The 16363-nt window shown below is 46.4% G+C and overlaps 1 protein-coding gene across 1 annotated transcript in view; it reads right to left on the reverse strand.

The window, feature by feature from the left end:
- The window catches only part of Drc1 (dynein regulatory complex subunit 1), an 80421-nt gene that overhangs the window by 359 nt on the left and 63699 nt on the right, over positions 1 to 16363 (reverse strand). The window contains exons 9-16 of the mRNA XM_013156016.3: positions 13655 to 13789; positions 13097 to 13329; positions 6459 to 6571; positions 5177 to 5266; positions 4597 to 4683; positions 2466 to 2743; positions 1296 to 1439; positions 940 to 1042 (exon numbers count right to left, since the gene is read on the reverse strand). Of these exons, the coding sequence (XP_013011470.1) occupies positions 940 to 1042; positions 1296 to 1439; positions 2466 to 2743; positions 4597 to 4683; positions 5177 to 5266; positions 6459 to 6571; positions 13097 to 13329; positions 13655 to 13789 (1183 nt within the window). The remainder of the gene's footprint in view (positions 1 to 939; positions 1043 to 1295; positions 1440 to 2465; positions 2744 to 4596; positions 4684 to 5176; positions 5267 to 6458; positions 6572 to 13096; positions 13330 to 13654; positions 13790 to 16363) is intronic.

Below are 16363 nucleotides of genomic sequence, written 5' to 3' on the forward strand. Positions count from 1 at the left end.
GCCTGAAAGCCGGCTTCCTTCCAATGCAAAGCCACCATTTTCTGCAGGGCTTGGCTCCAAGGAGCAGCCTGCCCATCCCGGGAAGCCCCTCCCCTCCTCCTCCTTCGCTTCCTGTCTCCCCCACCCTTCCCCTTCCTCCTCATCCCCTGTACACAGCAACTTCTGTGGAAGTTAATGCCATGCAGCCCACGAATGTCTGAGCCCTGTCACAGGCCAAGAGGCCAGCACGATGCCAATCCTGACCCCATTCGCCTTTCACGTGTAGTCTGAGACCAGGGCCCCGGCCACAGGCACACCCGGGGCGGGCCTCAGTCACCTCAGCCGTGTGCAGCTGGTGACTGTGTGGTGCGTGCTCTTCCCAGCCACAAGATCAACACGCATGGGGATCCCTTACACCCTGAGGCGAGCGTGCAGCTGTCAGGGAAGGGCTTTCCTTCCTCCCCCAGCCTGGCCATGGCCACAACTATTGCCAAGAAGGCACCCGCGGGGGCCAGGGTGTATTTGTCCTGCACAGGAAGGACCCCAGTCACATCACAGGCTGAGGAAGCAGGCTGTGGCCTGGAAAGCACCCAGGGCCCTGGAGGCCTCACCAAGCTTCTGAGTTTTATTTCTCCTCTTCATAAAACAGGGAGAACAGGCCTGCCTCTCTCCCCAAGCAGCAGTTGTTCAGATCAAGGAAAAAAATAAACATGGGGACTCCCGCAGCCTTGACACTGCTTTAAAAACAGCAGTCCAACAGGGGTGGGACCAAAAGCATGGACATCCAAGGGACAGGGTCAGAGCCCAGCTGCCTTGGAAGGAAGTCTAGGCAGTGGTCTGAGACGGCCCTGCTGGTCACTGTCCCTGCTGAGGTGAGACTGTTCATTTGCATCCTTTCCCCACCCGCCAGGAAGGGGCTCCCGGGCTGCACAGCTGCCACCTCGCGTGCCCTGCGCCCACCTTGGAATGAAGATACTGCTGCAGCAGAGACTGCAGTTCGGCGTTCTGCTGCTCCAGGGACTCGTTTTCCAGCAGCAGCTCGGCCCGCTGGGTCAGGACGTGGCTTTGGGCAAGAGAACGGGTTAGAGGCCAGCTGAACCCAACACGCGCCAAGTAGGGGCCAGGACCTGTGAGCTTTGTCTCTGGCTGGTGGAGGACCCTAGAAGCCTCGCCATGCCCACCCCGGGCCAGCAGGAATAGGATGAGGAAGGCACTGTCCGCCACCGACCGGACAAGGCAGCCTCTCCCCCAAGACTGCGCAGCATGGCGGCTTGGAAAGCGAGGGTCCTGGCTCCCCCGTGGCGCCGCACACTCACTGGTATCTCTCCAGGGCTGTGTAGAGTGTGTCCCACAGGCTGAGCCTGGCATCGGGGATCACCGTGCTCAGGGCCTCCCAGTACGCAGAGTCCTTTGAATCATCTCGCTCATTCCTTGTCACCTTCAGCAGTGTCTGAAGGTCCCTGAGGGGCGAGAGCCCTGGTGTCATGGTCTCACCTGACACCCCAGGTCCCCAGACAGTGCCAGTCTCGGAGCTTCACGTCAGTCACAGACTTCTACCTTTCCACCTGCCAAATCCCCCCTCAGCCTCCAAGTCTACTTATTAGGTTATGGCAGGTGCTAGAAAGGTTACCTTTATCACCCATGCTCCTCAGGGCCCTTTGTGACCTTTGTGATACATTGTTGGGGTCACCTCCACAGCCCTGGCCCTGTCTGTTGACTTTGATGGTTCATTGTCACTTCTCTTTTCTTTCCTGACTACCTCCAAAGCAGCCGTGGGACTGTGTCACCTTCTTTCCACGCCCTCTCTGATGCCATGACCCTCCCGCCTGCCCAAAGCCTCCTGTGTGCCCTCGCTGTGGCCAGCATCACCTCCCTCCCTGCCTTCCAAGGGATTCTTCTAAAATGCAAGCTGATCATGACTCCCCAACTCCTGAAAATCCTCCAGCCACCAGGCAAGGACAAGGGTCAGGCAGACAGGGCAGGGCCTCCTAAGATCTGACCTGGTCCCCGACCCATTGATCCTACTTTCTGGACCATGACTCTGTGGATACCCCTCCTGTCGTGAATTTTGAACACATCAAGGCTTCCTTTGCTGTCATGTCTGGAAAAACCCTTTCCTCACTTAGGGACACCCAATTCCTGTGCCGTGTCCTCTGTAGAACCTCGCTGACAGCCAAATGGAGATGCCACCTCCTTCTCATCCTGTTACAACATAACATGCATGCTTCTGCCATTCTTCTGATCTAAAGGTGCTACATCCAGCAGATCTCAATAAGCATTTGTTGCATGAATGAATGAATGAACAGATGAATGCATGCATGACCGAAACTGGTGCAAACCACCCTACGCCTCATTTCTTTTATGACTGTGTCCCTCGGAGTCCCAAAGTCACGTCCTCCCCTCTCTTCCACTCACTGGACTCTGCTCATCTCCAGCCCTCCACACACCCCCAAGTCTCAGGCAAGCTCTCCTGCCCAGCAGCCCACCTGGGCTTCCGGAGACCCATGACGAAGGCCTCCAGAACCTTGAGGACGTCGTTGGGGTGGATGAGCCCGGGAGAAGCCGGAGCCACCTTCTCTTCCTGCTCCCCGCCTGCGCCTCCCTCCAGCCCGGTCTGCTCTGCCACCTCCAAGCCGGATGCCACGCTGGCTCTCGGGGAGACAGATGTGGGGCTGCTCTGGTCCTCCGCTGTCTCCACGCTCAGCAGCTCCACCCCTGACGTCAGGCTCGGCTGCTCGGTGCCCACTTGATCCCTGGGGTTCATCTGGGGAAGACACGAGGGTAACCAGGCAGGGATACAAAGCACGAGTGTGTGAGGCAAAGACAAGAGGAGACAGAAACAAGGCTGACAGAAAGTTCCAGAGAACTTTCGGAGGAGGAAATTTACATCAGGACGAAACAGGGAAAGAGGCGGACGGGAGAGGTTGGGGGCGGCTTCCAAAGGACGACAGTGTTCTCAGCCTGGGTTCGCAGTGCTCACTGCACTGATGCCTGGTCACGAAGCTTTCCTTTTGAATCATAATATAAAATCAACTTTGCTTTAATGTTCCAATTTTAGAAGTCTTTCTCCCACTTTTGGGGCTCTGTTTATTCAGTTTACTACCCCTTGGCAAATTAATATTATCAAGTTTCTTATGTATTCTTCCAAAGAAACTGTCTGTATAAGCAAATATATATACATATATATACACACACATATATATATAAGAAATTATTTTAAAATATATATATGTATACAGAAATATATATATACAGAAATACTTTTCCTGCCCATCATTACATAAATGATACTACTCTACAAGGCAGTCTTGCACTTTTTTCTTGCTTACAAATTTTGTATATAAATATACAAAGAATTTTTGTTTTTATACTCACGTTATTCCATAATGCCCAAGCATGTTAAAAGTGTCATCTATTATTAAATAAATTCCTTAATGGGGACAACTAGGTTGTTTCCAATCTTCTGCTATATTAGCAGGGTGAAAATTCTGCTATTTCATACAAAAGTGAAAAAGTTACAATGAACACATCGTTTCTATTATACTGAGATTTATCTATAGAATGATATCCTACAAGAACTGTAAAGCGTATCAGCTTTGTAATTCATATCGTTACGTTGTCCTTACTTGGAGGTGACAATCCTATGTGCTAGCAGAGGTTTAGATTTCTACCAACCTGAGAGGCAAAACCGAAATTTGGCCATTTTAATTTGCATGTCTCATTACGAGGAGTCTAATTATCTTCTCACCTGCCTGAAAGTGACCTGTGCCACCCTCCTGGGTTTCCTTCGGGTCAGTCTCTGCTCCTCGGAGTCGTTGGTCTTTTTTCTTACTGGTTTATGACAGAAACTGGCCCTTAACTGTGATATGAGTGGAAAATATTTTTCCCCCAGCTATCACTGGTTTTTTTCACTTTTCGGGTAATGACTTTTGCTCTAATGTAGCTGTAATGCTTTAATGTAGCCAGAGGGATCTTTTCCTTATGAATTCTCAGTTGTGTTCATTCAGCCAACGTTTTTGGAGGCCTAACAGGATATTCACCCTTCCGTTAGAAATGGTAAAAACATCTGAAAACCCAAATTCTTAAATTTTAAATTAAGATGCCATAATTTTTAACATGGTGACTTCTTCAGAACAGCTGCTATTCATTCTCTTACTGAAATCAGTTTCAAGAAATATATGCTCGGTAGTACAAATGAACCCTGCTGTCCAGGAAGGGTTAGGAATCAAAATCCACAGAATACAAAGTGCTTGCTCAGCTAACACAGTGCCAAGGGCTCAGGGAAAGATTCCCTGGGCTTCAGGATGAGAACAGCTACACACATGCATGCACACACACGCACACGCACACACACACACACACACGCACACACACACACACACATGCACACACACATGCATACACACACACGTGTGCACACACACACACGTGCACACACGCGCACACACGCGCGCGCGCACACACACACACACACACACCTCCACCACTAGTAGCTCTCCCTGACACAACAGCCTCCCCCATTTGCCCCATGCACACGCTTCCCCAGGACCTTCCAAGGCAGCAAAGCCCCTAGGGGCTTCCAGAAGAACTTAAACCACTCCTTGCCCCCCACCTCACCTGGGTGGAGGATCCATGGTGGGCTTGGTATTTGAGGAAGAAGTTGACCAGTTTGTACAAGTCATCCTCACTTTCGATTCCAAGGGCCTGGGGAAAGCGAGATGACCATCATGGAGGCCACAGACTCAGTGCTGAAGGGGCTCAGCTCGTGCCCTCAGGCTTCCTGGAGCAGAGAGCCCAGGGCCGGTGCTTGGAAACCACAGTGACACTGGAGATGTCACAACAGAGAAGTGAAGCTCGGAGGCAGGAGGGGCCCCATGTAGGTCTGTGCAGCGTGCAGCGCTGATGGGAGGGTTCAGACACACACAGCATCTGAGTCGGGGTGTAGGTGCAAACTTAGAACCTGAGGGCCTGGCCATGACAGAGAGGAGAGCCAGAGAGGAAGGGTCACAGATGGGAACATCTTAGTGATGCTGAGGACAACTCCTTTTGAGAGGAAGTTAAGGAAGGCCATGATGGTGAGCCCAAGAGAGGTCCAGATCACTATTTACTGTCAGGGCTAAGGCAATGCAGGAAAAGAGAGACAGGTTTCCCCTCTCCTGTTCCCGTCCCCGCGTCCCTTCAGCCCAGTAGGACTCACTGAAAAGATGGCGTCCAACCTCAGCAGATAGCACTCGGTCTTCTCCAGGGAAAGGAGAAGGCTCAGCAACTTGCTCTCTATGAGGAAACCCTGGGGACAGGGAAGAAGACATCTCCAGTCAGAGACAGGTTCCAGGAATGAAGTTGAGGGTCCACAACTGCCCTCTGTGTGTCTCCAGGGGCCACGGCAAAGCAGAAGCCCTGGTGAAACTTTGGCCCCAGAGGAGGGCCACCTGTGTATGTTCCAGCGAGCAGGGACAAAGCCAATCTCCACTTCACTCACGGCCACCGGACAAACACCAGTCTCCACAGCAGTCCAAACCAGACCTCCCTGGCTGCCCACTTCATTACGACCCCAAAAAGCTATAGAATCCAGCAGGAGGCCCTGAGTGGACTGGCATGGGGACACACCATGTCAGGTGCAGCACACAACAAATAGATGGGGACGCTGCATGAGAGGACAAGGCCTGCTCTTTGCTGGGAGGGCAGGAGGCCTCTATGGGCAGGCGGCCGCTGCCATCAAGCTTGCCCACGGAGGGAAGACCCCAATGGCAACAGCCAGCTTTTGCAGCCAAGAAGCCAGGCTCAACTGTCTCCAGGCTGCCAAGCCCTGCTCCGCCTCCTCATCCACTGCAGAACTGTGACACGTCAATAAACAAGGACTGTGCTTGGTAACAGCCTGACCTCCAGCAAAGCCAGCTCCCATACAACATTAAACTTTCTAAGTTTAACATCTGGTGCTTTGTTCCCCTTTGGGGTACTGGGGATTGCACCCCGGGAGTGTCGAGCTCTCTCTCAGCCCTGCTTATTTTTTATTTTGATGTAGGGTTGCACTAAACTGTCCAAGCTGGCCTCAGATGTGCACTCCTCCTCCCTCCGCCCCCTGATTAGCTGGATTGCAGGCCTGTGCCACAACACCTGGCCTAACCCTTTTTGCCACTGCCACAGTGCAGAGATCCAGCACCTAACACACCTGAAGAACCTCAAATTGAGTCCCCAGAGAAAAACCACAGCAGCTGGCAGGTAGGGATGACACAGTGCAAAAGGAACACTATGTCAGTCAGCAGGAGCCACCAGCTCACCTGGACTACGCCTACAGGGGCTGTGCCCCAAGGGGAAGAGCCATTGCCAGCTGGACCAGCACAGAGGCACAGCCTGTCTGTGACCTGCCCTCCAAGTGCAGGCTGACCCCAGCCCCACTCCTCAGGCCCCCTCCCAGAGTGCCCAGGGTGTCTCATCAGGTCTAGCAGAAACCTCAGAAATGCCCCAAGGAAGTGTCTCACCGACTCATCACATAGAAGCATCAGGATCTTTTTGGTTGTTTTTGCTGAAATTTGCTTGGGCAGGTCCAGGTAAGACTCTGGATGTAAGGCAGCCTCTTCCTCCTCCTCCTCCTCTGCAGAAAGGTCATGGAAAGAGGGAAAGAAAGAAAAAGAAGGTAAGTTCTTGGCCTTGGTGACTTTGAGCAATAGTCAGGTGGCCTCAGAGGGGCTTTAAGAAGTAAAGGGGAAATGTATCGGTCACACTCTGTCTGCTGAAGGATGCTTACTACATGGAGCACGAGGGCTTAGGAATCAGAATCAGAGATTGAGAATCAGCCATTCCCAGCCAGCTCGCAATGCCCGGCTTTCCAAACTACACCTGTCTGCAGACCACACTCAAAATCCAGCATGAACCAGAGATTGGGAGGGACAGTGTGAATTTATTCTTATTTTGGAGACAATTTAGCAAGCACATGACCTGTTTTTAAGCCTGCAGAAATCAGAAGCAGCCCACTAAAAAGGCAGACATGGCTACCACGTAAAGGAATGTTATCAGCGGGAACTGACAGCCCGCGGAAGAGCCACAATTCTTCTTAATTAAAATATACAGATTCAAAAATGTTTTATTTTGCACATTCCTCATCAGAAAGTGGGAATAAAAGTCCTCATGTACTGAGATTTTACTAGTTATTCAAAAGGTAAGATAAATAGCTATGAAAAGTACAAGATAGCAAGTTTATGGTGGGAGTGCAAAACGGTGTCTTCATGCAGCAATATGCAGCAAAATTACACAGGCACTTGCCCTTTGGGCCAACAATCGTGCTTCTACCCATCCATCCCAGCAAGTCAGTGGCAAAAATCTGAGAAGACAAGTGAACAAAGCTGTTTATTGTAGTAATGTCTGTAAGCACAAAAGAATAAAAGAAATATTCCAACAATGATCAACAGAGGATCTTTGAATACATGCAATAGAGTTTCATGTGAAAAAGAAATAATAAGTATTTCTTTTTACTCCAACAGAATGATCCCTAGGAATATTGTAAGTGAAAAAAGCAAAGAAGAAAAAGCGTGATTTCACTTACCTAAATAATCGGTTGACATATAAGTTTGTGTGAATGGGTACATATGTACTACATATATATGTGTTCATAATTTTTTAAAATAAAAGAAGAATATACTATAATTATTTCATATTTATCTACAGGAGAGGGATGAAAGAGTGTTAAGAGAATAAAAGATAGACTCCTTTGAATATACCTCGATTCTCAACATTTTATTCTGTAAACAAGTATTTCGCATAAGTAAAAAACAAAAGTAAGAAGCCTGACAAGTGCACGGTCCTGAGCCAGATTCCCGGTACAAATAAATAAATAAACAAAACCTAAGTAAAAAGTGATCACCAGTGATCAAAAGTAAAAGGAAACAAGAAACCTAAAACCAGCTGATCACATTAACCACACAGACTCCGGTAAGTAACCATGAAGTACCGTTACCTGTCTACTCACCCTGAGGGGACAGCTCAGGAAAAAAGGAAATACAGAAAGCTATAGAGCGAGAAAGAGGGCGGCTTGCTGGGTAGCTGGGTGCAGAGCCTCGCTGGGAAAAACAGCTCAGACACTGGAATTTGACAACATGGAGAGGGCCGGACGAGTGGAGAGGGACTCTCATTCTCAGGAGGAAACTGAAGGAAAAGGAACATAGGAAGAGGAAGGAAAAACACGGGTGGAAGGCTGGAGCCAGACGCGCTCACTGAGCCCCATCCCGCCATGGAGTCGCATGATCCAGGGTCACACTGAAGCTGCAGCCACGATAATGGGAGTTGGTGAGTCCCGGGCCCTTGGCAGGAGGACGTGGCACAGCATGGAGTGGAGCCAAGGTGCAGAGCTGCATTAATTCACAGTGAGTGCTGGAAATTGGGTCCATGGCGGGTGTCGCCAGCTGAAAAACATCTTGGAGTGGGGCAGAGCCCGGCACTGTGGCGGCATCAGTCAGCCTTCCCTGGCCCAGAGAGGACTGGTGGGACCTGCTTGGGCTGAGCCCCGCCCCTGGCTGGAACCCAACAGCCAGGAGGAAACTGTCTCAACCCTGTGACATCTGCCACAGCACAGCCTAAGTTGCTGAAGGCACTTGCTGGTTGACTGGCTCAGAGAGAAGCAGTTAGCCCGCAGTCCCTGCATGCACCTCAGATAACAGCAACCTGGAGAAGGCAGCAAAACCCCAGCCAGCACGCTTCAGAAAAACCATAAGCAATACGGAGAGGGCCTGAGACCTCCACCACACACCTGTCTGAAAGAAACCAGAAACATGACAAGAGAAAAAAATAAAAGAAAATTTCCAGCCGCTGACCCTGGGAAAATAAGCCCAGGAGAGGTAAATACAGAAGAGAACCAGGGCAGCAATCATGCAATATCAACCACAGCATCAGCAGACAAAAAGAAATACCTTTGTGATCTCATAGACAAACTTAAAACTGAAATTCTAATCCAAGTGAGGCAAGATATAAAAAGATTAATTAAAGAAATGCTAAGCCCTTCTCAAGAAAATATAGACGGAAGAATGGAAGAACCCAGAAAAGGAAGAGAAATCTTTGGTGAAGAATATAAACAAAATCTAGAATACATGAAACAGATCCAAAGAGATTACCAGGAAACGAAAAACTCCATTGAAAGATGGGAAAATGCCTTGACAGAAACTAAATATAGCCTTTCAAAACTAGGAGAGAGATTTACAATGTGTGATCGTGAAAGAAAAGACCTATTAAAATAACAAGGAACCAGGAAGTAACAATTCAAAGGCTAGAAGACAAGAGGATCTATAACTTAAGAATAAAAATGACAAGATGACAAGAGGATCTATAATTTAAGAATAAAAAACGTGAGCGAAGAAGCAGGAGTAACCACAAATGAATTACAAAGGCTATTCACAGAAATAATTAAGGAGGGCCAGGGATTTAGCTCAGCGGCATAAGCACCTGCCTGGCAAGCGCAAGGTTGTGAGTTCAATCCCCAGTACCCAAAAAAAAAAAGAAAAAAAGAAAAAAAATGGGGAAGGTAAGGGGTTGGATTGGAGGGGGATGGGGGAGAAAACAAGCTATATCATGCACAGGTACAAATTCTCTATGATAAATGTGATAATTATGTGTACCTAAAATGTACCAATAAAAATCTAATTTAAAAAAAGAAATAATTAAGGAACACTTCCCAAGCATAGGAAAAAGAAATGATATCCAGATAAATGAGGCATACAAAACTCTAACCAACTACAAACAAAACAGATCTACACCCAGACACGCAATAATCAAGATCCCAGAAATCCACCACAAGTACAGAATATTAAAAGCGGCCAGAGAAAAGAAGCAGATCACCTACAAAGGAAAAATCATCGAAATAATGACAGACTTATCAACACAAACTATCAAATCGAGAAGAGCCTGGGAGGAAATAGTCCAAGCCCTGAAAGAAAATAACCTCCAACCTAGATTGATGGACCCTGAAAAACTCTCAAAATTAATGGAGAAATAAGATGTTTCCAAAACAAGGAGGAACTGTGGGAATTCATGGCCCCCAATCCAACCCTACAAAAAATACTGAAGGACATTCTAGAGAGAGAGAGAAAAAAAAATCAGGATTCCAGCAACAGTGGCAGAGAGGCCTCAATGAACGGGGCAGACAGTGGAATGAAGGAGAAAAGTGGACAAATAATAGCAGAAAAATAGAATAACAGACATAAGGCAGAGATAGTAAGCTATAATCTTTAATATAGATAGCCCTGATACACTAACAAAAAGAAACATGGAGTAGATTAGGAGGCAGGATCCATCGAGATGCTCTGAATAGGAAATACACTCAACCTGAAAGAGAGTTAATAAACTGAAAGTCAAAGATGAGAAAACAATGCTCTATGTGACAGGGAACCAGAGAGAAACAGGGACAACTCGTCCAGCACCACAGATATGTTGGGAAGTTATGACACTTTTGTGCAGTGGAGAACTACGCAGCTATAAGGAAGGAAAACCTTGTGGCTTTAGTAAGTAAAGGAATACAGCTCAAGATCAAGCTCAGGGGTAAAAAGGTTCAACACCACTCAGATAGATAACGGGTTGACCCCCTAATCTAAAAACTAAATGAGCTAGTGGGACCCAAAATATCAAAGCATCCTGAGAAAGGAAAAGGCCCTAAAAAATTGCCTAATAAAGGAAGGCAGAGGACATTGTTAATAGTGTATCAAGATTTAAAAGCCACAGTAGTCTTATCGCTCTGTTTAGTTTGATTTTATTCTGTTCCAATCTGTCTACTCATACTAAATTTGAGGGCACAGACAGCTATCCCAAAAATAGCAGGCTATACCACGGTAACTATCCTTAATTTCCTATTAACTTAAACTGAAGCCCTGTATTACTAACATTGTCTTACTATGACTGATCTTATTTGAAGCTGGTTTGTTAGATCACTGTTTTACCTTGACTGATTTTATTCAAATTGGTATGCTTGATAGTATCAAGTCTAAGAGCAGAGGCAACTACTCTGAAGATGATAAGATGTAATAAGATACCCATTCTGATTTGATTATTAACTGCGTTTGAAGTCCTACAAGTTGAAGTTTGAAGTCCAAAGTTGTGTTTTTATTAAAATAGCTATGTGGGGCTAAAGATTAGCTCAGCAGCATAAGCACCTGCCTTGCAAGCAGGCAGTCGTGAATTCGATCCCTGGTACCGATAAAAACAAAAAATAAATAAATAAAATAGCTATGTAATGCTATGTTCAATTATAGTATGTCTGATTATGTAGACAATTCTATTGAAAATAACAAGATAAAGCATAGTAACTATTGTCAATCACCTAATATTGTGGTTTTATATGTCTTTTTCATTTCATGTTTTTCTAGGAATTTGTTTTTTTGTCTTGTTATAATCTGTTTTTCCCTACAATACAGAAAGGATAGATATACATGTTGAGATTCACACATGTGTAGAATTTCTAAACAGTTTATGAGAACAGATTATACGATGCACGATGTAATGAACAGATACTCTGAAGAAGAGACACTAAGAAACCCAGTGCTAACTCTGTAGCATTACGATATAAAATCTAGCAATACTATTATTCACTGTTGAGAGTGATATTAGTCTAGTCTCTTAGGTTCAATTTCAGCATACGTAAAGATAAGGACAGCTACTATGAAGAGAATGAGAGATATTATGGCAGTCATTATTGACTTCCCCAATGTCAGGTCTTGAAGACCTAAAAAGCCTTCATCATCCTGTTATGATTAGATTAGTACTATAATGTTCAGTATGTATTTAATGTGTGTGAAGATGAGGACAACTATTTGGAAGAAAACTAGAGACAATAAGATAGACAGTGAAGGTCTCCAGTGGACTTGCTTTGAAATCCGTGTTTCTTAAAATTGTTTCCTTATGATCTGTTTTGTTCTGTTTAATCTTACCCTCTTTAAAATAAAAAAATAAAAAAGAAGATATAAACTATGCTTAGCAGTCACTTGTTGATAAACATTTTCTTCTAGAACTTTCTGTGGTACAATGGGGAGACAATTATTTTGGGGTCATTGGGTATGACATTTTTCAAGTTGGGAGAGAGGAAGACATGCTTTGGTAAAGTCAAGTAAAACTCCTGGATCCTGTTCATTAGGAAGCAGAATGAATTCAGTATTTAGTTGATCATTAAAAATAATTCTATTCCTGGCCCTAAGATTATTTTTAATGATCAGTGGCATAAGTGCCTACCTAGCAAGTACAAGGTCATGAGTTTGATCGCCAGTACCAAAAAAAAGTCAATAAAAAATAACTCTTTACCCCACTTTGTCCACCGAAAAGACCCAGAGACCATGGCCAGCCCAAAGCAATGAGCTCCTGGCACCCAAGTGTGAGCCCAAACACTATTTCCTATTTAAAACAGCCATTTGGAGAAATGGCTAGTTCCAGACTTGAGGCGGAAAAGGCACAGGGAGTGCTGGACATCTGAGTGTCCTGGGCAGCCAGGAAGGACCATGCGACCCTCCGGGTGCACAGTGACCGCAGTGCACTGAAGCCTTAATATAAGATATTCACTGATACCTCTGGCAGGTGCTAGAGATCCAATCCATTATTCGGAAAAGTGGTAAAGAAAACAGGTCAGTATGTATCCTGCTTTCTACACAAACTGTAGCCAACAGCTGGTGAGGGGAAGAGTCTCTTTTTCAGAAATGTCCTCGTTAACAAATGAAGACATAGTGATAGAACTGTGAATATCATTACTTGCAACCCCAGGGTCATTTGTGGTTCTTAAGATATGAGGGTCAACAGTTGCTAGCATTAAAACAAAACAATAGAAAAAAAGAGGGGCTGGGGATGTAGCTCAGTGGCAAAGTGCTTACTTGGCAAGCACAAGATCCTGAGTTCGAGTCCCAGTACCAAAAAATAGATGAATAAAATGAAATTTAAAAAGAGAGATGACCTACATTAGTCTGTCCTGATGGAGGTAATAACAATATTCTCAGCAAAAATAAATTCACCTGCATCCGACTGAGCCTCAGGGTTTCATGAGAGCTGTTGGATACAAAGCCCGGAGGCTGTGGTGTGCAGGAAACACCCTCTAGGCTCTCCTCCACCTCAGTCTCCCAGCTGTCACGTGGACAAGGCTCTAGGGCTCTGTTGGCCTCACCTGTTTGCCTCAGCACCTCCTCTACTATCTGGGTGGCGGACTTCCGCGGCTGCTGGGAAATGGGCCCCACATTGCTCAGGAACCAGAGGTCAGGCGCTGTCCAGGGGAGCCCCAGATGCTGGGTGTGGATGATCCGGTCTACACTGAAGGCTTTGTCTATGAGCCCCTTCGCCTCCTCTTCGTTCATCAGCCAAATCTCCCGAAACTTCTCAGCATCAACAAGAGCAAAATGCCTGCGGAGGAGCATCGCTGAGCGCGGGTGGGTGACCTCAAGGGCTGCCCAGGGTCAGAGCAACAGCAAGAGGAAAACCACGGTAAACCCAGGGCCTGGCCCAATCCCCGCCTGATGGAACAGAAGCCACCCCACCAGGAAACCAGGAAATCGGCAGGGGACACACAGGAAGAGAGAGGAAACAGCGCAGAAGATCCTTCGTGCCTTGAGCAACCTCTGGGGAAGCTGGTGAGATCTGGTCTGATGAAATCACACCAGCAGGCCGCTGCCACCTCTGCTTAACACCCGGGCAACCACCCCTATCCAGGACCGAGTCCCTAAAATACCTCATGGATTTCTGTAGCTCCTTGAAGTGCATCACAAGACGTTTGTAGTCTGTGGTCAGAGACTGATTCTCCTCCTGAAACTGCTTCTTCTGCTTGGCGTATTTTGATCTCAGGTTGTTAAGTATATCTTGCAGGCTGGTGGGAGGGGAAAAGAGTGAATTTGCAGCAGATTAGATGGTATAAAAAGTATTCCTTCGTCCACCTGACTCAGCTCCACAACAAACCCAGGGTCACTGAAGCTGCAGGAGGCCAGAAAACCCTCCTGGGTATCCCAAACCCAGACCCTGCTGTGGTCAAGGAAAGAGAAAGGACAGGAGGTGAGTAGACTGCCCAGCTCTAACAGCCTTAGAAACAGTCTAGAAACCCAGACCCAGTGAGAGGGGCCCTGCTCGGGGGTGTGACTGAGCCTCCCACATGTAGGACACTTCAGAGTGTCCTACTTGGGCCAGCTGTGCAGATTAAAATAATTTGTTGCAAGTATTTCAGGGTCATGATTGGGATGTTCATTTCAACTCTGAAACAAGGAAAGATACAAAAATCCGCAAGCCTATGGTCTATGAATCCTCTGCCCTCAAAGAGCTATTACTGTTAACGGGTCCATTCATTGATTCATGCTTTCATTTATTCATTCATCCAGCCTGAAACGCTTCTTTTGAGCAGAAGAGTTACTTGATTATGAAGATGAATGCAAGAATTTTTTCAAACAAGGCACTGTTGGTCCAGCCAAAGAAAAAGATGAACATTAATAAGAGTGAAGGGTGAAAAGTACTACGGGAGAGCTTATGCAGGGAGCCAGGGACCCCAGCGATGAGGCATTCAGCCTGCCCAGGCTTGTGAGGGAGGAGAGGAGCCCAAACGCTCCGTACAGAGGAGGACAGTTACCACCCGGCCAACGGCACCACACAGAAACCTCTGATGTCAGACCCAGCACTGGGCACAGAATCCACACTACTACGGAGGCATCGTGTGTCAGTGTCTCATTTACACGGGAACAGGGAAGCTGAAGGCTGGAATATTTTAAGTTTAAATATTCTGAATAATAAAGGCTGGGATGTAACTCAGTGGTAGAGTGCTTGCCTAGTATGCAGGAGGCCTTCTCTAGGTCCAATTCCCAGTACCATGAAGAAAGGAGGGGTGGGGGAAGAGAGAAGGAGGGAAGGAAAGAGGGAGAGAGGGAGAGAAAAAGGAAGGGAGGAAGGAGGGAGGGAGGGAAGATGACTTACAAAATAAAAATTTACCTCTCCTAAGCATTATTTTATTTCTGAAAAAATCAAAAGGTGTCTCAAGCGCAAATGTTCATCATTCATATTTTCATCCTCACAAAAGTGTCAAAAATTTTAAATTTGTCTCTGACAAAGAAAAATATCCATTTTTTTAACTGCAGCATTTTAAAAGGCTTTCAAAATTGTAGGTACAAAAACCTTAGAAGGCTTTCCCAGAAAACTAGAAGGCTTTGCAAGTACAGGTGTTTAAAAAAAAGTGTTTTAAAGTAGTAAAACAAAAATAAAGTAGTCAGCCCATACACCTTGAGACCAGGCTTGACTGTCACATTGTTTCTCATTTACGAGAAGCCCAATTAATAAATAAAGTGCAAAATAAAAGACAATAAGAACAGTGAGGAGAGAAAAAATGTCATTGTAACCTAGCTTGGACAATATCTAAAATCAAGCCTTGATTTAGTATAAATGTCTTTATGTGCTTTTTATCTTTTTTGACCTGTTAGCCTATCTGTTAATCTGTATTCATAATTAACTTGATAAGGACTCATAAAATGAATAAATGAATCTGATGGTGGGAAAAAAAGGTTTTTAAAGGAGGGGTGCAGAGTAAAGGAAAAAAAGAATTGAGATAGGTTATGTGCATGAACCAGTTCCTCACGATGCATGTCATCATCATAGCTGCAAACACGTACTAATGATTTTTAAAAGTAGTCTTCCCAGGTGTCTTCTGCAATGTCATGCAGTCCGAGGGTTTCTATGTGTCATCTAAGTATAGAAGCTAATGCAACAAAAAGCAGCAGCAGGCACACACTGAAGGGAACAAGAGGAATTAGACACGAAAGAATGACCACGAGAGAGGTTTCAACAAAAGTCCAGGTGCCCAGTGTCTGGCCAGCAGCCAGAGAGAAAAGGGGGGCCGGAGAGCCGGGAACCTGGGAGCGGCTGCCTGCAGAACTGCACAGTGCCAGGGACTTTCCAAGTTGGACTGTCATGCTGGCAGCTCCACGCAGAGCAAAAAGGTGAGGTCAGGATTAGAGGTTGGAAGCTGATAATCACTGACCCAAAACGATATTCACCCTCGTGATATTGCTGTTCGTGGCAGACAGACTGAAAGTCGAAAGCAAAGAGGTCAGGGAAGGTCCGTGCTGCCTAGAATCCTTATCTAGATATTCCAGAAATAATCAAGGAAAGGCAGAGCCATCAAAGGGAACAGATAATGGTTAGATCGAGAAAGGAAAACAAGTGTTTAAAGTTCATGAGACCCAAAGAAGACAAGTTCAGGATCCCAAGCTGCTGTGAGGAGAAGCCTCTGAGTTTGGCCAGGAGGCATCACTGGTCTCCCGCTGCTGGCGTTTTTGCCCAATTCTGGGGTCACAGGTTGCTGTGGTGTGAATGTGTCCCCCCAGAATGCAGGTGAGATAATATTAAGAGGTGGGGACCTTTCAAGGTGACAAGGCCGTGCAGGGTCTCACCTTATGAAAGAGATTTA

This window comes from Cavia porcellus, unplaced genomic scaffold, assembly GCF_034190915.1.
Source record: "Cavia porcellus strain 051 isolate PalLab524CR breed Dunkin Hartley unplaced genomic scaffold, mCavPor4.1 scaffold_1, whole genome shotgun sequence".
In the NCBI taxonomy this organism is placed as follows: domain Eukaryota; kingdom Metazoa; phylum Chordata; class Mammalia; order Rodentia; family Caviidae; genus Cavia; species Cavia porcellus.